The sequence below is a fragment of the Lipophrys pholis genome (assembly GCF_963383615.2).
Source record: "Lipophrys pholis genome assembly, chromosome: 20".
Classification (NCBI taxonomy): domain Eukaryota; kingdom Metazoa; phylum Chordata; class Actinopteri; order Blenniiformes; family Blenniidae; genus Lipophrys; species Lipophrys pholis.
In genome coordinates this window covers 19,841,763-19,861,991 of record NC_137648.1, presented here as the reverse complement: position 1 = coordinate 19,861,991, position 20,229 = coordinate 19,841,763, and the positions used below count along the sequence as shown (strand labels likewise).

The window sequence follows — 20,229 nt, the reverse complement described above, 5'->3', positions numbered from 1 at the left end:
AGTTCAGCATTGTCAGCCACTATGACCACTGCTGAGAGACCGAGACCTGTGAGTGGGCGGGAATTATCGGACAACAGGTGAACGACGTGTCTTCAAAATGTTTGTTGGAAACAGAACAATTGACAGGATGTGTGTGTGTGTGTGTGTGTGTGTGTGTGTGTGTGTGTGTGTGTGTGTGTGTGTGTGTGTGTGTGTGTGTGTGTGTGTGTGTGTGTGTGTGTGTGTGTGTGTGTGTGTGTGTGTGTGTGTGAACAATAAATGAAGAGTGGGATGAACATGTGTTCCTGAAAGACGGTGGGAGGGCCCCGATGAGAACTGTAGAGAGTGAACTGCTTCCTGCACCCTCACTTCAGGAGGATCAGCGGTTCGAACCCTCTCTGCTGCACAGCTCTGTGAATATTTCACTCCTTTAATTAAAATGTTCATCTCCCTTTCAGGCCACTGCAACAAACATCAGATTTTTTCCAGTCTAAGAAAAAGTTTCTCCCGATTAAATTACAGTAAATTATGAAACACGATTCACGGAAGTTATTTTGTGGTGTGTGTGTGTGTGTGTGTGTGTGCGCAAGCATTCATTAAATAATGAGCTGATTTCATCTTAACAGTAAGAAACGACACCAGACTTTAACACAGTCGTGAATTCCTGCCTGCGCTTGTTTCACGTCTGTTTATCTCTGCTGCCCTCTGCTGGTCACTTCTGGGACTTGAGTTCCGCATTTCCAAGGGAATAGAAATTAAGACACAAGATGGAATTAATGCAGAGAATCTGTTTATTCTGAATCTTTTCTTCAGTTCCCATCGGTCACGTTAAAGTCGTTCAATATCTTCGAGTCGTTGGTGAACCTAACAACTCGTCGCTTTAAATCCCAGGTTACGATGAATTAGCTCGGAGATACTTACGTTCCCCGTCACGCGCTCCAAAGTGCAACAGGAAGTGGAGGTGTGAAAGGCGGCGGGGCTCAATTTGATCGACACGCCCCGGTGCATGATGGGTCATCAGGTATTTTACATTTCGTGGGAGCTTTTATTTTGATATTTTTACAATCATGAATACAAAGAGTTACATAGACGATGTCTTTTAGATTTATTCTTTTAACAGTGCTCTTTCTCTTTGCTTTAATTTAAATCGGCTCCGACTCGACGGTCCAACAGTTTTCAATTTGCCAACGGAACAAATTCAGTGGCTTTAATCGCACTTCTCTCGGGCAGAGGGCTCCGTTTCCATGACGACGGTCCAGCAAAAACTGGTTTGAAACAAACTGAACACGTTAAAAACGCAAAAAAGCAAAAGCAGAATGGCGCAGATGCAGAGTTCTCCAGTTTCTTTCTCCTCCGTCGTATCGGTTCTCTCGTTCTCCAGACGACGGCGGAGGAAATGTCGGAGAAACTTTTCGTGATTTTTTTTTTTTTTTTTCAAAGTTCTTGTCCGACGGCCGAAACACAACAAAGTTCAGATGTGGAGGAGGAGCAGGAACACAAGCAGGAGAAACCACAGCATGCAGGGACACACACACACACACACACACACACACACACACACACACACACACACACACACACACACAGTGTGTGACGAGGGGCGACGTGGTCGTCTGCGGTTTCCCGGCGTCCAAAACAGTCAGTTCCTGTTTTCACTTCAACGCGTCGGCTCGCTGCGATTCGAGTCTGTCAGTCACTGTCAAGTCTCCTCTTCATCTTCATCGTCATCCTCCTCTTCCTCTGGCAGGTCAGAGTTCAAACGCGGGGAAACAGGAAGCTTGAGGATCGGCCGTCTCGGACAGGTAGTAGATGGTTCCAGCCATGCCTGAGAGGAAACACAATTTTTCAAGTCGAATCGCGTTCAATTCTACCAAAACACGTAATGTAGCGGAGGCTAATGCTAATGCTAATGCTACTTAGAGCCGGGCTTCTGTTGTTTTCCCATGAAAGACACCAAGTTAGTTTAGAAATGATGAGGTATTTCTGTCGTAGTTTGGGTTTGTTTTTTTTTGCATAGTAACTATCAAGACAAACGCTATTAGCAGGCTAATGCTAACAGCTAAACGTGCAGCCGGACAGAGACAGCAAATCTTTAAATGAAAGTACCAATATAAAAAAATGTTTTTCACAGGAATAATGTAATGTGTGTCTGCGTGCGGGACAGAAAAGTTATATTTAGCTGATGAAGTTATTTTAAAAAAAAGTAGAAGAAGAGGAAGAGTACCTTCGAAGAGCGAGTACGGTCTGTCTGGGATCCGACAGCCGTGAGTCCCGTAGTCCAAACACCACTCAGCAAACTGCAGAAACAACAACACCACCAGGTGACCCGATATAGTCTGACGAGCAGGTCGATACCAAAACATCGATACTCCGATACCACGTCCGTCTGTTCTCATCGTCTGATAGTGAAGTACCAAGTACTAATGTTGTGGCTTCTTTATGTCATTTAAAAGTTGTTGATCTTCTATTTCCTGCTGGTTGATAAAATTCCTCCTGATGTGAACGTATAGACAAGAAACGATACCGTTTGTCTTTGTGTCATTTTATTAGCATTAATTTAAAATACCTTTAAATCCTTTTTCTGTCCACGTTAGCTCGGAGTTACCGTCAAATATCAGGTTTTAAAGGGTATAGAGTATCATATCTTTTTTATATCAGTATCGGTACATTATCTTTCAATATATTATCAGTATTGTATCAGTAGCCTGCCGATATCGAATCAGTATCCCATCTTTTGGTAATCTATATCGTATACATATGTACATATATATATACACACACCCACACATATATATAAATATATAAAACGTCAGCATTATATCATTTATCGGCATTGACTCAGCAGCCTTTCACCATGGAATGAGTGCTTCAATCTGTCTCAGTATCCTATTAGTATTTTATCTGTATCATATCAGTAGCCTACCGATATCGAATCAGTGTTTTATACAGAGGATATTTGCTTCATGTCGGGATCATAATTGTTCCAGTATCGTATCAGTACTTTATTGATTCTGTATCAGGATCTTACCTGTATGATATCTGTTTCTGATCAGGGTATCACTAATATTTTATCAGTGTTGTATCATTACCTTTTTGGTTTATCTATTTCATATCAGTATCATCATGCAACTCAGGGTAACCCTGAAACTTTAAGCTTCACGACAAAGTATCGGTAACTTATCTTTATCGTATCAGGATTGTATTGTAACTATCTGCATCATAATGCACAGTGTCATACAGGCATGATATTAATGTTATATCTGTATCTGTATCAGTATCTAACAGATTGATATCTGGAGGGTTTGACTCTGTCGGAGCTTCTTTTTACATAAATCCTCTTCCTTCTTGTGTCTTCAGATTATTTAGCAGCTGCTTTAGTTTCCCTTTTCTCTTCATGGTGATCGAACCGTCTCGATTTCATTCCTCAAACTAATTTAATTTGCAGGAAGTTGGTAGTAAAAAGAAAGAAATCAATTCCAGGAGTTTTCTGGTAAAGCGCTGTTCTTGTGAGAAGTAATGAGTTAGTATGACGATAACCTCCCTGCAGACTCCAAACGGCTGCGATCGTTTCTCGTCTTTACTTTCATTTCATCCAGGAGGACAAGAAACTGCGTGACGACAGGAAATCCCCAATCAGTCGTCTTCTTAGTAGTACTATCTGTAGTTTTTCAAGATATCATGTTGCTCTTTTTAAGCAATACTGAACCGAGTAGAAAAACTCTTAATTACTTGAGTACTTAATTCATTCCGACAGTTGGTGGACGAGCTCAGTCAGTTTGGTGTTTTGAGGAGGTTGTAGGTCGTATGAACGCAGGCGAGTTCTCACCTTGCGGGCGCGGTACAGGTACTTCCTGTCCTGGGTGCTCTTGAACAGGGCGAGGAAGGCGTAGCCGTTACCGGCGGTGCCGTGGCAGATCCCGTAGCCTTTCCTGAGCAGACCGCGCTGCCAGATCACCTCGCCGCAGTCCACCGCCTCCTTCAGGTACTTCTCCTCCTTAAACACCTGCAGACACACAGGGTGGCGCCCAGTGAGACCCGGGGGGGGGGGGGGGTGGGGGGGGGGGGGGGTGGTCTGGAGGTCCAGAGTCGGCACCGCCAGATGAAATGAGGGCTCTAATCCGTCCCCGGAGGAAGACAACGATGTCTCATTAGCAGGTAATGAATCTAATCCGGCTCAGCGACGTGTCACTTTCATAATCCTGCTGACAAATGACCTGTCGGGCGGCGGCGGCAGCGGCGAGGGCTCGAGGCTGGAACAGCCGCCGCCATTGTTTCAACACAAACCGGGACTACTTCCTGTCTCTGGCTGGAGTTGGCCTGCAGTAGCGGTTTACACAAGAGTCCCAGTGGAGCCCCAAAACGACGACCTTTAAAACGAGTCGCCCGGCCCTGCTGTCAGGCCGCGGCGCCGCCACGACGGCGGTTTCAGGTGAAAACGGAAACGTTTCGTGTTTAAGCGCGACCGTTCACACGACGACGACGACGACGACGACGACGACGACGACGACGACGACGACGACGACGACGACGACGACGACGACGACGACGACGACGACGACGACGACGACGACGACGACGACGACGCTTGGACAGACAGAAAACTTTTTGAAAACGGCTCCGAAATGCTCCGTCTCCGTGGAAACGGAGGGAAAAAGACGCCTGACAGGCTTGAACTACATCACTTTCAGGGTTTCACAGGGAGATGGGAGGGTTTTCGAAAAGTTTCCCATTGATATTGTATGCAGAACAAAGACAGTCAACAGCGCCCACTAGTGGCCACACTCCACAGCCACCTTGCTCTCAGTGTTTCTCCACAAGCGTTTGGCTCGGCAGTAATACTGTGACGATCAGAGATCAGACAGGAAGTCCACGGGCTTGTTATAAAAAACAACCCAGCCGCCGCGGTCGAGCTTCAACCCGTCGTGTCAACGACCGTCGACTCTCCTGACGCCGATGTTGCTCCGCAGCTGCTCCGTTAATTGATAAGTGGTGAATAATTAATGGAAGTGTGATCCTGGGAAACGAGCTGCTGCTGCAATAACAAGCTGCTGGATGTTTACAACAAACTGCCGCCTCAGCTAAAGTCAGCTGATTGGAACAGTGAAGGGGTGGGGGGCGGGGGGTGGAGGGATGGGGGGGGGGGGGGTGTTAAATCAATGAGCCTGCTGACATGGATCATTCAATCTCATGTCAATCACTGCGGCTGTCTGGTAACATGACTATTAAACCTGTGCGACGTGATTAAATCAGCATTAGAATGACTGAGAAGTTAGCCTTCATCATCTCGAGCCTCAAGTCACTGGAAAAGCAACTTTTTGAAAACAACTTCCATGTGGAATTATATTTGTGCCACAATTTGGAGCGTTCAGCGTACATTTTTTTAGAAAAAAACTCTAGGTACTCTCTGCTCTCGCCGCGTCGTCCTTAACGTCAGCAATCTGTTGGCGCTCCACCCGACGTCACACAGCCAGACGATCACAGAGGACTGTTCTGATTGGCCGATTCTCAGAAGCGCTGGTAAAAAGTGAATCAACTGGAGTTTTGCTGTTTATACTGGATCACGACACGTTTTCACTGAGACCTTCATTTTCTGTAATTCAAAAAACCATCACCAAAAGTGGGACCAGATAACAGTTTGTAAATGACACACACACACACACACACACACACACACACACACACACACACACACACACACACACACACACACACACACACACACACACACACACACACACACACACACACACACACACACACACACACACACACACCAGCATTGCATCGTCGGCTATTTCCTCCTCTTCTCGCTCCATTAAGGAGCCGCTTTGCAGATAATGTTCTTCATTCCTCTCAGTAATGCAGAACAATACGCTCGTGCACGCACGAAAGCAGCAAGAAATTAAAATTTCAGAAGTAATCTTGAAAAGAAAATTTGAATATTTTAAATCCAGATTTAAGATTATAACTGTAAAATCAAGGACTAAAAATAAGTAAAATTTAAAACAAAGCAAATGATCTATCATGTCTAAAAGGCTTAAACTTTTATTTTGAGTTAACGGAGGAAGTGATTAGCGAGGTTGTGTTTCGGTGTGTGTGTGTGTGTGTGTGTGAGTGTGTGTGTGTGTGTGTGTGTGTGTGTGTGTAGACTTCTGCGGAATGAAGAACATTATCTGCAAAGCGGCTCCTTAATGGAGCGAGAAAAAGAAGGAAATAGCCGACGATGCAATGCTGCAATGTGTGTGTGTGTGTGTGTGTGTGTGTGTGTGTGTGTGTGTGTGTGTGTGTGTGTGTGTGGTATTTATTAGGGAGGAGAAAACACATCCACGTCAAAGAAACTTCCACCAGTGAGCTTCATGTGTACAGCAGCTGCAGTGCACAGCACGGCCGCCAGGTGTCAGTGTTGCTTGTCTGGTTTGACCCGAGGGGCCTGAAGCCTCCTGAAGCCGCTGGCGGTCTCACCTTGTGAGCCATGAGCAGCATGTGCACGACGCCCGGCGCCCCGTGGCACCAGTGAACCAGCCGGTCGCTCTCGTTGCTCAGAGACGACGGGAAATTCCCCGAACGAAACTTCTTGTGACGGACGTAATCGATGCAGGGCCGGACCAGATCGGAGAGGACGTCGCCCTGGACCTTCGCTCCGGGCTGGAGGGAGGGGGAGAGAGAGAGAGAGAGAGAGAGAGAGAGAGAGAGAGAGAGAGAGAGACAGTCCGGTTTAATGTTCACACCGAGGAGGAAGAGATTAAAGCTCAAACTGGATTTTAATTCAGAAAAACACACATTAAGCATGAACTCAAACCGTATTGATGAAACACAACAACAACACAAAACAACACAAAACAACAGAACGGGTCGGGATCTGACAGATTTCCTGCATTTGTCACATAAACAGTTTGTTTCAGACTGCGGCTCAATGAATTCCCCTCATCCAAGTGGAACCAACTTCATGATTCAAGTCAAACGGTAAACCAGGTCATTAATACAGTTAAAAGTCATGTTAGGAGGAATTCTGGCTCGGTTATAAAACTAAAGGAGAAAAAAAAACCCTAAAGAAAATCCACATATCAGGAAACAGTCCCCAGCATAACACCAGAGGATTTCTAGCAGTGAGTCTGTGCTGCTTCATCACGTCTCAAACAAAAGAAAAGATTTCACAGGGAACCAAAGTGCTGCAAACCACAGCAGAGCTTCTGAGCTAAACACCCTACGTGTTAAATGTGAAGTCTTATTGTGAAGAAACCAACGTTGAACTACTGATGAACTTGAACTTGTAGTTTTCAGTTTGTGGTCAGACTCACTCCGTGTTCTCGGACAGACGCTCAGCAGATTCTTAACCCCGGCTTTAATCTGCATCTCTGCTGGTGGAGGAGCGAGACCCCGGGTGGAGTGGACCCGGTAACCCCACAGACGAGGCGATGCATTATTAATCAGGAACCGAGTCCAGCATGTTAATGAGAAACAGGCAAGACGGAGACAAACGACAGGGAGTCTCGTCCACAACCACACCGTCTTTATCCACAACACAAGGAACTCAGACTATATAACCTGGATGTTCGTGGAGGAAGATGCTCTATAATGTGGAAATGACCTAAATAAACATGTTTTAATTGTATTCTATTCTATTCAATAAAATATAATTTAATATAATTTAATTTCATATAGTTTAGTTTAATTTAATTGAATGTAATATAATTTAATTCATTTTTAAATATAATTAAATTAAATTTATTTTATTTTATTCACAAACAGTCATTTTCAAAACGACTTTTAACTTTTGGCGAAAAAGGGAAAGTTTGAGAGGCACGTGAAGTAAATAGAAGTGTACTTCTTCCTTTTCCTTCCGGCAAATGTAGATTGAGTATATTGTGTACTTTCTTTTGCATTTGTTTTATTCATCTAAAGCCTTTCTTTGTTTTTCTGTCTGTTTGAGATAAAGATTCATTCAAAGGGCTTTTTAAAAAGCCAAAACTAAATGGCTAAAATTGAGGAAAGAAAATTATGAAAAACTACAAGAAATCGGACAGAAAACTACAAAAAAAAATTATTAAATAATATGACAAGGATTTCTAAAAGAAAATAAAAGTTTTAAAATGGAGAAAAACACACAAAATTGTTAAAAAAAGAACCAAAATGGTTGAAAGAGCTAAAACGCCAAAAGCAAAAAGCTGAAAATGAAGGATGAAACCGTTAAAATCAGGTACGAAAACATGTGACCGGCGCCGGATGTTCAGTCCGGCGCGAAACGGCGCTGACCTGCATGAGCATGTAGTAGATCCCCGCCAGGCCGTGAGCGGCGCCGATGTACTGCTTCTTGTGCCACTCGTACAGCAGGGGGCAGCGCTCCGTCTTCTTCTCCTCTGCCGACAAGCCCTTCCCCGACTCCAAGATGGCCGCCACCACCTGAGGGGAGGAAGACAGGAAGAGCTGACGGAGGGCGGGGCGAACGCAACCCTCAGCGCGTAGAACAAACTTGCATAAAGAGATTCCAGATGTTTGTGACTCACAATCAGAGATATGAAGTTGTTTGTGTTGCACTTGTTTCATGTGATGTAGCGACCTGATCGACCTAGTGAGCATCAATGTGAGCTAGCGGCTATCATGCTAGTGATGCTAACTCGGTTCCGCAAACAAATATGGTGTTGGCGAAGGCCTGCGTTCTACCGAGTGTAGCTCTAGTTTTAATAAAGCAAACGGCAGGCTGTTGCAGCGTCAAGATTTACCCGTGTGGCTCCACTGTTACAAAAAAAAACACCAGTCAGTTCCAGCAGCCACCACAGTGTGGCAGTAATGAGTCGCCTGTGCCTGTAGTCAACCAGGCATAACAGGAGAGGAAGCCAACAGCCGACAGTTAGCCTCGTTTCGAGTCGCGTGCGCCACAACGCAGTCAATGCTTTCTGCAAGATGGCGGCTGGGGGAAGGGCCCGCTAACATCGGGAGAGAAAACTTCACGAGAACTCATCCGAAGTGTCGCAGCACTTCTGAGTAGTGTTGTCACGATACCACCATTTTGGTATCGATATAGATACCAACATTTTGGTATCGATATCGATACCACCATTTTGGTATCGATATAGATACCACCATTTTGGTATCGATATCGATACCAACATTTTGGTATCGATATCGATACCAACATTTTGGTATCGATATCAATACCACCATGTAGTTTGATACTTTCGATACTTTTCCAAATAAAAAGAAAAGGGTTAATGTCACTAGTTCCAGCCGGTCTTAAGTAGGACCAATGTCTTTAAATGGTACTTTACTAATGTTACACTGCAGTAATCTTTATAACATTAAATGGCTAAAATAAAATATTTTCATTTTATATTCTTTTATATTATATTTATAAGACTAATATTTACAATAGCTTACATATTTTTCCAGAGCTATTTTTTCATGGGTATATAAGTTACTACCTGTGGTTCTTTGAACTCCTCATGCAGGTCTGGGTGTTTGTCCTTCAGGTGTTTAGCAGGTTAGTAGTAGTAGTTTAGTAGTGTTTCCACCCAGACATGTTCTCTAACACCGTTTGCACAGTGGAGCTTCGGTGTTGATGGAGACAACGTGCTCTTTTGTTTTGAAGCCAAAGTACTTCCATGTCGCACTTCTAGCACCTGTTTTTTTCTACAAGTTGCGGCCTCAAGCTCAAAGTACAAGCTCGGTTGGGAGAAGATTGTTTTGAAAATACGTTGCTTCGAGCTTTATTTTGAAGTTGTGTATGTCGAGTATGAAGCGCTTATTCAGTTGCGCATCTCGGGTCGGAGAAACCGGAGTGCAAAAAAATCTTAAAAAAAGAAAAGAAAAGAAAGCGGAGCGCTGTTTTCCACTTTCGATTGTCCAAAACCTCCAAACCAAGCGGAGCAGCGGGCCGACGCTTCCCCCACAGAGAGACTGACGACTCTCCTCGGTGCAAATTAGCACACAGTCAGTACCACCATACCAATACAGTACCGGTATACCAAACAACCCTACTTCTGAGTAATACACAAATACGATGTGTGACCTGAGAACTGACACAGTTTACATTTGTGACTCATTAAGCATTAATGAAGCTCTTTGTGTTCGTGTTGAGCTGTTTTACAGAAATTATCAAAATAACATTCTGTAAAATACAATTTGTATTGTTGTTTTTTTTTCTTCATTTTATTGATGAAAATATGTTCTTAATAACTTAGCATGGGTAAATAAAGGAAAAACAAATTGAATAATCATAAATATAATCAGCAAATTAATCGATCAGCAATATAATCATTGATTACAACCCAACTATCGACCATCTACTGAGCGTGTGCAGAAGAAACATTTACGACGGCTGTGATGCGCTCGTCGCAGCGTTTTCTAAAAGTTGTGTTTTCGGCGACTCCCAGCAGAGTTTTTCTGGAAACGAAACGGCAGGGAACCGTCGTTATGGAGGCCGGAACGACTCGGTTTGAGGACGGAGGCGTTTTGTGTTTCCCTCCTTCTTGTGGCGCTGCAGAGGCTGACTCAGCACTATGCATCGTCTCCACACAGGAAAAGAAAGGAAATCGTCTCTGCAGCGGCGGCGGCGTCTCCCTCCTGACGGAGCAGAGCTACATCCATCCATCCATTCATTCATCCGTCCGTTTGTTCATTGACGCCCACGCTGCTGCCTCAAACGCTCCCCGGCAGACAGAAGATAATCCTCAACATTCGGCACGGTAATTATATAAAAACAGTCATTTACATATTATGAATCTTCCTCTATACCTCCTTACGGCGAGCGTCATCCCTCCATCCCTCCACCTCTAAACAATCCTCCCCGCAGGATAAGATCCATGTGTGAACTAAACCGTGTGGACGGAGTGACGGCGGCGGCCGGACGGAGATTAAAGAGGCTGAATCTAATCACAGCGCTGCGCCGCCGCCGAGATGAAGAACTCACTTAATCTGTGAGTTTATTTTCATTTGTATGTTTTGTTTGGGCGGCAGAGCGGCGGCGAGGCGTGAAGCCCAGCAGAGGATCAACACACAATTCAACAGATTTTAACGACGGACGATTCGTCGTCGTTGTGAATTAGAACAAATTAAACTCCGTCGTCTGCATAAAGGCTCATTTTGAACAGGAATACATGAGGACAGTATGTGGAGTACTCACTTCCTGCTACATGGAGGTACTGAGGAATGTCAGCTGTGGTCAGGATCCGGGGAATTTTCAAAGTGGGAAACTTTCATAGGGAATAAACCAGGAATTTAAGGGAATAAACAGAAATAAACCAGGAATTTAGTGAATTGAAGTTTAGGGAATTCAAATATAGTGGGGAACAATTTTTTTTTAAAGCATATTCCTGATTAAAAAAAAAAGAGATTTGTGCAGATTGTATTTTGATAAGATGGGAGGAGCAGGTTTGTTCTGATTGATTTGTTGCAAGTATTTTTGTTTGCATACATTGATAAATATAATACAGAATGTTTAGGTGCATATAAGCAGTTTTGTATTGAGTCTATATATCTATCTATCTATCTATCTATCTATCATGTTTGTACAGCAAGTCATTTTTCAAAATGCTTGAGTAACAAAATATATCTAAGAAGCTGTAATTTTGCTCTGAGAACTAAAAAAAAAAAAAAAAAAAGAAGAAAAAAGACCAGATTTCACGTCGGTACAGTTGAATATCGTTTCTGTTCCTCCCTCACTCGAACACGATTCCTCCACGAGCCTAATGAAGCGACACGTTTGAGCCTGTGGAGATAGTTTGGATGATAATATGTGGTAAATATATTTAACAAATTTGACGTATAACTAAATGTTTAACTTACAAATATCCCATATAAATGTCAGGATTGTTGAATTTAGTCATTTTCCACGACAAATCTGGTTTGGATGCGGCGACGCGACAAAACTGATTTGAACAAATATTTCCCAAATTCCTCAACTTCACTTTCCACTGAAATTGACCAGACGTTTGTCCTCCCCTTTGTTTTGGCCGAGACGTCCAGTGAGGAAACAAGGTTGTTGGTTCAAGCCCCCAGCCTGGGCTTCAGTATAAAATTCTTAGTGGCCCTTTTAGAAAATCAGGTTCCTGCTGCTGGATGAGGCACTACGGTCTTATGTTTGCATGTTCTTCCTTCACCTAGTTGTGTTTTTTTATTTCCCCCTGGAAACTCCAAAAGACGAGACTCTAAAGTCTCTGCTGCCGTTTGAGAGCTGAAATCCTCCTGAGCACTAAGAAGCTCCACAGGAGCTCAGAACATCTCCCGTGACTCCTCACTTTAACAGGAACGTCGTGTTTTTCAGCCTCGTTCTTGTCGTCTCTTCTGTCTCTGACTCTCGGGATCCCCTCCCTCCCTCCCTCCCTCCCTCCCTCCCTCCCTCCCTCGAGTGGTGGCAAACGCCATAGCAACCACTCGGAGCAGCTGATTGGCTGATTTCAGAGCCTAATATCCGTCCGCGGGGACGGTCGTCGACGGCGACACACACGCCACTCCTGCTTCCCGGTGATCATCACACCTCAGCTCCGTTCGCTGAGAGACGTCACACATTGTTCTGGATAGATCGTCTTTAAAGAGAAACAAGCGTCAGAACGAGAACAAAGTTCTATCATTACACCTTTGCAGGGGGTGAAGACAAACGTCAATGAAATAAAATATGGAGCAAAACTATGAATATTCATGTAACAAGTTACTGATTGAAAGCTAAACATTCTTTATGACAAAGCCCTGGAACTCCGCAGGACTGTTACCATGGAAACCAGTCAATCAGAAAATGCAGGAGCACGTTTCTTCAGCGTCGATATGAGATTGACGGCTGCTCTGCTCATTTCTCCGATAACAATGAGTTTGTCACACGTTTTTTCTGCAAAGGATAAAAAACTGCAAAAGATGAAAAGAGTCAGGACAGGAATTGTTTAAAAAAGCATAACGACTGGTACACAAGCAGAACGCGTCGCGTCATGTCCCGCCGCCGCCGCCACCGCCGCCCACTGCAACGCCTCACGGAGTGAAAACGGCGAGTCGCTCGGCTCTTCTGTGCTGCAGTTTGTGTCGAGATCCTGGCAGGAAACCAGAGGCGACAGCTGGTCCTGCAGTGTGTGTGTGTGTGTGTGTGTGTGTGTGTGTGTGTGTGTGTGTGTGTGTGTGAGAAACATTTTGCTGTAAAGCTGCTTCATGAGCAACGTATTGCCTCTGTGCTTTTTAAAAACTAAAAGGTCAAACTCACATTTCAGAGCAAGAACAAGCAGGCATGTACATAAAACATCCATGAACTATATGAATCCTCTGTATTCACAGTATTGAAAGTCAAGTTAGAGTCTTATTATCCAACTGGTCAACCTTGTACTCAAAGTTTATTGCTTCTCCTTCATTTTCCTCCATTTGAATCTTGGATCATAGGAGCTACATTCAGAATCTGCTGTGTCTGTGTGAGCTGGACTGGCTCCGCCCACACATGCCAATCTTGGGAAGAGGAGGAAGTACTTCCTCTGGTGGTGCAATGTGCCAGAGCAGAGCTGCCTGATTGTGGGAGGAGTCAAAGGGAGGGCCTACCTTGATTGGGATTGGCTAAACCCCCTGATGACACTATATAGGGTTTGATTTCTGATTGGCTGGTTGGAGCAACACACTTTTTAAAAACTGAAACAAGCCGGGGAGAGAGAGGACAGACTGTCTTCACTTCTGGGGGATTATTACTGTTGGATAACTTTTACTTTAAAGGTCATGACGGAGTTTCTCAACCGTTATCGGAGAGCTACCGTAGCACAGTATCTGCGCGCGTGCGTGCGTGCGTGCGTGCGTGTTACCTTGGTGATGGTGTCCTCGTCCACGGCGTCGGCTCCGATCTCCTTGTTGACGTACAGCAGAGCGAACAGGAAGCCGGCTCGGCCGTACAGCAGCTCGTCCGGCACGTCGGCTTCGGGGCCGAGAACGGAGCGCTGCAGCTGCAGCAGCCTGACGGAGAAACACCAGCTCACATCTGGACTCTGACAGGAAGTCAGGGAACTTTCCAGAAGAGGAAGGTCGATCTTATAAACACGACACTCCTTCCTCTTGGAGACTTCAGCCGCGTTTCGACCGGGAAGCTTTACAACACTGAAGAATCACTCAGCCTCCGTCCTTCATGGATCATTAATTCAACAGCAGACCAACCGTACCTGACTTACTGAAATAAGACTATTGATTCTATACAGAAATCTAAAATAAAATTCAAAATGAAAGAAATAATAATAATATCAATACTAATATCGATATGAGCACTGATACGGTAATAATGATAATAACGATAATACTGACAAAATTCATAATGATATTGATAATAATAATAATAATAATAATAATAATAATAATAGTTTCACCTTTTGTGTAAAGATAGACGTGGATATAACAATTACACACACACACACACACACACACACACACACACACACACACACACACCTGGACAGGCAGTCCTGGCAGTCGGCACTGTTGTTCAGTCGGTGGTGGACAACGGCGCCGACGGCAAGCGGCCCGGCGTCGCCACACAGGAAGGTGACTTTGCGGCCGTTCAGGACCCTCATGGCTCTCTTGACGTAGTCCAGCGCCCTCTGCAGGTGGGAGGCCTCCTGGGAGACGCGGTGCAGCTGCAGGTACAGCAGGGCGATGCCTGCGGAGGGAGGAGGTCATGTTGGTGGAGGTTGGAGAGGGCGGGGTTACATGTAGTCATATGATGGGGGAGGGGCAAACCTGTCCAGCCGGTGTAGGTGGAGAAGTCATGGGGGTCCGCGGTCTTCAGGCCTTCCTCCATCTGCTGGAGCAGATCCTTGATCTTACTCTGGACCCTCTTCTGGAACGACGAACTCACCTGAGGAAGGAAACAGATTAAAAACGGTTTCGGGCTCCTAAAGCGCCGCGCAGAGTGGATGAAGAGCGTCCTCGTGTGGACAGGCCATGAAAATGCAGCTTTTTGAAAAACACTCCTGTCTCTGTGTAAATGGGGAAAACACAACTTCCTGAAAATCCTCGGGCTCCATTGAGGTGTCGACGGCGGGAACGCTGCTACTGAGCATGTGCACCGCGGTCATAGTAACTCGTTCTGCACATGCTCAGTAGAGCCAATCAGAACGCTTCCTCCGTGGTGTCATGACTCCCAGTCCATATTCTCGGTACTTTTATTCTGACAGTCACCATAATAATAACTCTGTGTACTCCAATGACGTCGTTTTACCGCAAACCGAGCATCAAGGCTCAGGCTGACCTGCAGGTCTGCGTTCATCAGAAGCCTCGAAGTGCGTCCCGGAGGCCATATTGGCCTCGCCGTGGCGAGTCCCGGTGCCAGCAGGTTGTGTCTTTACGATTCACTGCACCTCCTATGTTCATTACTTTTCTCCTCCACGAGGCTCCGGGCTCCGTTTACCCTTTACAAATCCAACATCACAGGTCAGGCTGCGCCCTCACAGGCCGTTTGATGGAGGACACGGAGTTAATTAATTCTCCTCAGACGTCCCTCCTCAATCAAAGCCACAGATTTCAGCCGGAGAGCGGCGGCGGTTTGTCGGACAGATGAACAGCAACGCTCTGCGTGGGAAGGTTCCCGAGCCGAGGTCAGTCTCTTTAAACCTCGTACTCATGGAAGACCAAAGAAAAGTTCCCCGAACTGGAGACAATCCCAAAGACAAAGATTGTCTAAACACGTCTTTGCGGCTGATCAGGCAGAGCAGGAGAGACAAACAAGCAGCCAGCAGGAAGTAAATCAACTCGTAAGAAGGTCCCATTGGTAAAAACCACAAAAAGACATTGGATTACTTCTATTCAAGTAACATTGAGGACATAAAGGAGCCCAGAGACCTGTGAGTTTAGCCCAGACTATGAGCTTCTCATGCTGAAAGCTGCAGAAACCCTGAGGTCTGGGAAGTTTCTGACTTTTTGTCAAAAACCTTTTGAAAAAGTTCATTCATGTGAACATTTTCAGGATCAACTCGTCTTCCGGCACTAAAACGGAGGAACGATTCTGAGTCGCTGTTTGTTGTCATGAAGAGATTTTACCGACGATCTGAGCTCAGACTGAGCTGCATGTCGCTGCTGTATGAACCAGTGTGAAGGTTCTGGGAGATTTCCCTTTCCTCACCATTAAAGATACTTGAACAGCTTCGGCGAGCCACGATATTTAACATCCTACAAACAGACAGTTGGTTTGGAGATTCCCACACAACACATTCAAATGGGATTTTTTAACTGGATAATCTGTTAAATTCCAGCTGAACAAGATGCAGTTTTTTTTTTAGAGCCAATAATTGTGTTGAATATCATGTAAGAGTGTTTTTCCTGTGAATTCTGACTGGATGAAGACCAACAGGACACATAATCCTCTCCTCGCTAAACCTTCAGACTCCTCGCTATTTCATTATCTCATCTTCTAACAGGCTCAGCCTTAACGAGAATGCTGCGACAGACACCAGAACGAACGTCACCGTTTGTGGACAGAAACAAAACGGGATGTTTTCAGAGACGTCGGAGAACAATGCCGATGGCGTTCAGCTCCGTCTGCACGACTGTCGCTGTGTGGAAGCAAACATGATCGACCGAGAGGACCGGATGTATTATTGACTATTATCTTCCACAGTTTGAAGGCAGAGATCGTATCCAGACAGGAAGCAGAGATCGGCTCGGTCAACACACTTGAACTAAAACCCTGTTTCCACGGTCTGTTAACGGGACTATTTTTTGTTTTACTTTTCTGACGGACTATTTTCATTACGGTAGAGTTACGACCATTTCAACACGATGACCAACACTGCTGATTGGTGAAAACACACAACGATATTAATCACAATCATCGAGCAGCGCTTTACTTACATTCTATTAAACTCTACTGTATTTGAAATAGTCTCGTCAGAAAATATTTCATGAACATGACAGAGCATGATAAATACAAACTGTTGATGTCTCTGTGCTTTGGGATTTGCTCTAAATAGCAGTGATTCTTCTCTCTTGTCACTATTTTACACCAGGTACTTCTGATAAGTTCCCACTTTAAAGTTATATATTTACAATTCAATCATGTTCAATGTGCAGATCAAGAACGCACAATACATAGAAAACATTTCCTTGTCTCTTGCGATACATATAATGTGATTATGATATATTTGGAATATATTGTGCAGCCTGGTAAACAACACTGGTCATGTTTATGTACATACTGTACACAGTTCTGCAGTATTTCAATATACTCTAAACTGCAAATCTCACCTCTTATTTATGCTCAGCTGGATATTCTTGTTATCTTTGTGAGAGGGAGCTAAATCTGTCCATAACAAATGTCTGAACTTAAAGTTCATTTTTAAATTTTTTAAATTTTTAATTTTACAGTATTACGTTTTCCAGCTTCACGATGCTGCATTCAGGTTCAGATCTGTGCTCGGATTTTCAAACACTTCCGCTAAATCACTTATAAAGAAATACCACTAAGCAGCTCTGTCGTTTGTTCATAAACATTTAAAATGAAGAGATTACCAAAAAGCAGCTTAATCTGTCCTTTCACGTCAGATAATCTACTAATCTCAGCTCAAATGTGTGCTAATGTATTTTGTCCTACAGTCTCAAACGCACCACGGAGTGAAGCTAACTCTGGTTAGCAGGTGTTTATGTAAAAGAAACGTCTTTAAATTCAAACTTCTCACCTTTCCGTCCTCGTCAAAGGGCTCCTGGTCGTCTACGTCTGCTCCGGAGTTGGATGAGGGGACTCCCTGCTCGCAGTCGGGGTAGGGGTTGGGGAAAGAGCGCTCCTCCATCTCTGCGTCTGAGGATATGAGCTTCAGCCGCTTCGACATGTTGTCTCCCATCGCTACGGCGGCCGCGAGGGGACAAAACTGTCCTCAGAGGCGGATCGATACTGTCTTCCAGACCGGGCCGGTACTGTCCCAAAACACTCCTCCGTACCAGGACACAACTGTCCTCGAGACCGGGTCAAAACAGTCCTCCAGACGGGGTCACACTGTGGAGGGGAACACGGACAAAACACTCAGTTTTATTATAAAAGAAACATTTATCCTAAAATTCAGTGTCATGAGACTGTTTAACTGTATTCAACTCTTGAGTTTGACTTCATGATGTGCAGATCGACATGAAAGAATCGATACTTCTGGATTTGAAAGTATCGATACTTGGATGGAGATGAAGTATCAATACTTTTGTAGTGTAATAAGTATCTTAGTTATAAGTATCGACACAGGGGCAGATTTGGTATCGATACTCCTCAATTAGTAACATTTGTTATCGGAAGTAATTTTCATATTGATACAAAAGTATCAATACTTCTCAAATAAATTTCATGGTAAATGGATCTAGAGCTCAAAGGGACAGATACACAATGATACTTTAGTATCTTTACGTATGTGACCCTTTCGGAAGTATCAATATTTTTTTGTTCATATTTGGTATCAATACTTTGGGATCAATACTTGTGATACTTATCCGACCCTTAGAGAACCGAGTGTCCATTAAAAGTCAGACATTTTAGTTCAGGAACCACGTTCAGCTCAGGTTCATCTCAAGTGAGCCGGAACAGTAAAATAGAGCCAAAATAACCTTTAAATATATAGTTTTTCTGTGTTGTGGCGCAGATTATACACGACAAAGTCTATATTTTCACAAAAAACAAAGAATTACAGCTTAAAAGTACTACAATGTCAACATGAAGCCCATTTAAATGAACCCTTCTTGTACACTGTGAAATGTGGAGCTGAAGCGTTATTCAGCTGCACAGAAGAACTATTGTTGTGCGACACTGTGTTTTCCAGTGTAAACAATGGCTGATCACAACAGTCATCCTGCTTGGAGATTTCCCAGCATCCACGGTGTTAAAAATATGACATATATTTAAATAGAAAAGATTTACCAACTTAGCAATCAGCAAAGTTAAATATACCCATATTTCCGATAAAAGAAAGGCGCAGGGATTTTTTTTATTTAGAATTTTTTCACGACTATATAAAAAAAGCATTCAGATTTCACACTAATGGTAACTGATTTGTGCCACTTTTCAAAAAACAATTATTACATGTAATGTCAATGTAATGACGTTTCCCGAACCGCTTCTTTTTCCAGTATGAGCAGATTATTTTCATAAAACGAGTAAATGTTTCAGGTTTTCAGGGGAAATGTTAAGACTTCCTCCCATTTTCATTCTGTCATTCTATTTAAACCTAAACGGCCAAATTGAATATCGTCCAATCGGATGCTGCAAATTAATCCATCGTCACAGAAATTGATCCAATTGATTTAATAAAAAATCTGTTTAATTTTCTTTTTCCATTATTCTTTTGTTGCTGTTATTTATTCCATATTCAATCTACTTGTGATCACTAGAGTTTTTACACATTTTACAACCAAACCTTGAATGATTGAAACTCCCAGTGTGTTCCCACGCCCGGAATAAAGTTTGGTGACTTTTTAAATTAAAGTTTTGAGGAAGAAATTGCAACCGTGAGAAGTATTAAAGACAAAGATGTGCTGCAATAAGACTCGAGGGTGAAAAGAGAAATAAACTTCAGGAGGACTGTGACCTTGAGCAGGCTGGTCTTTCCTCACAGGCCCCGGGAAAAATCTGCATTTATCTCATTTCAGTGTTTGTTTGTTTTTTTTTATTCCGGCGGCTGGTTTGGATGTGGAGAACAACGACTTTGCCCAAGACACTAAGCAATTGTTGCTGCTAGAAGAGCCTCGTGCCGGATCCTGCGGGAGCAGCCGGGACGGGGGTCTTACCGGGAGGCGGTCCGGTCTGCGGTCAGAGCGGCGGCTGGTTCCCGGCGGCCGGATGCTGCAGCCTGCAGCCTGCAGCCTCTCCTCGGAGTCCCGGCAGCCTCTCTGGCGTTTTCCCCCTCCGACAGTCAGAGCGCGCAGGCGGCCATGTGTCACCGCAGCATCCTCCCTTCCTCCTCCCTTCCTCCTCCTCCTCCTCCTCCCTTCCTCTTCCTCCCTGGATCCTCCTCACTGAGAGCAGCCGAGCAACAGAGCTGCTCCTGCTGCTGCTGCTGCTGCTGCTGCTGCTGCTGCTGCTGCTGCTGCTGGGTGAATCAGAGATGCTCCCTTCCCTGCTCCACCTCCACACCACCTCTGAAGCATTGGACCGGACCCGAACCCCCCCCCCCGCCCCACCCCGGCGGGCAGCGGGCTGTGACAGATGGTGTTGGTGTGTGATGCTGTGCAGCCTGGATTACAAACAAATCCACCACAGTCCCCCGCCACACACACACACACACACACACACACACACACACACACACACACACACACACACACACACACACACACACA

At 44.5% G+C, this 20,229-nt stretch overlaps 1 protein-coding gene across 1 annotated transcript; it reads right to left on the bottom strand.

The window, feature by feature from the left end:
• Positions 1-754: 754 nt before the first annotated feature.
• lancl2 (LanC lantibiotic synthetase component C-like 2 (bacterial)) lies at positions 755-20,035 on the bottom strand. The gene is made up of 10 exons (XM_080489085.1): positions 19,678-20,035; positions 17,595-17,908; positions 14,662-14,779; positions 14,374-14,581; positions 13,740-13,887; positions 8,233-8,379; positions 6,442-6,624; positions 3,806-3,982; positions 2,204-2,276; positions 755-1,804 (listed from the first exon to the last, which is right to left on the bottom strand). The coding sequence occupies exons 2-10, from the start codon at positions 17,754-17,756 to the stop codon at positions 1,728-1,730; spliced, it is 1,293 nt and encodes a 430-aa protein (XP_080345211.1). The 5' UTR covers positions 17,757-17,908; positions 19,678-20,035; the 3' UTR covers positions 755-1,727.
• Positions 20,036-20,229: the final 194 nt, after the last annotated feature.

What these genes read in the sequence shown, in the direction of transcription:
- lancl2 (XM_080489085.1), bottom strand. Translation starts at nt 17,756, where the DNA reads ATGGGAGACAACATGTCGAAGCGGCTGAAGCTCATATCCTCAGACGCA. An exon ending in ACGAGGACACCATCACCAAG is followed by an intron (nt 8,380 to 13,739) that starts GTAACACGCACG and finishes TCCTCCCCTCAG; the next exon opens with GTGGTGGCGGCCATCTTGGA. An exon ending in TGCTGCTCATGGCTCACAAG is followed by an intron (nt 3,983 to 6,441) that starts GTGAGACCGCCA and finishes GTGTGTCTGCAG; the next exon opens with GTGTTTAAGGAGGAGAAGTA.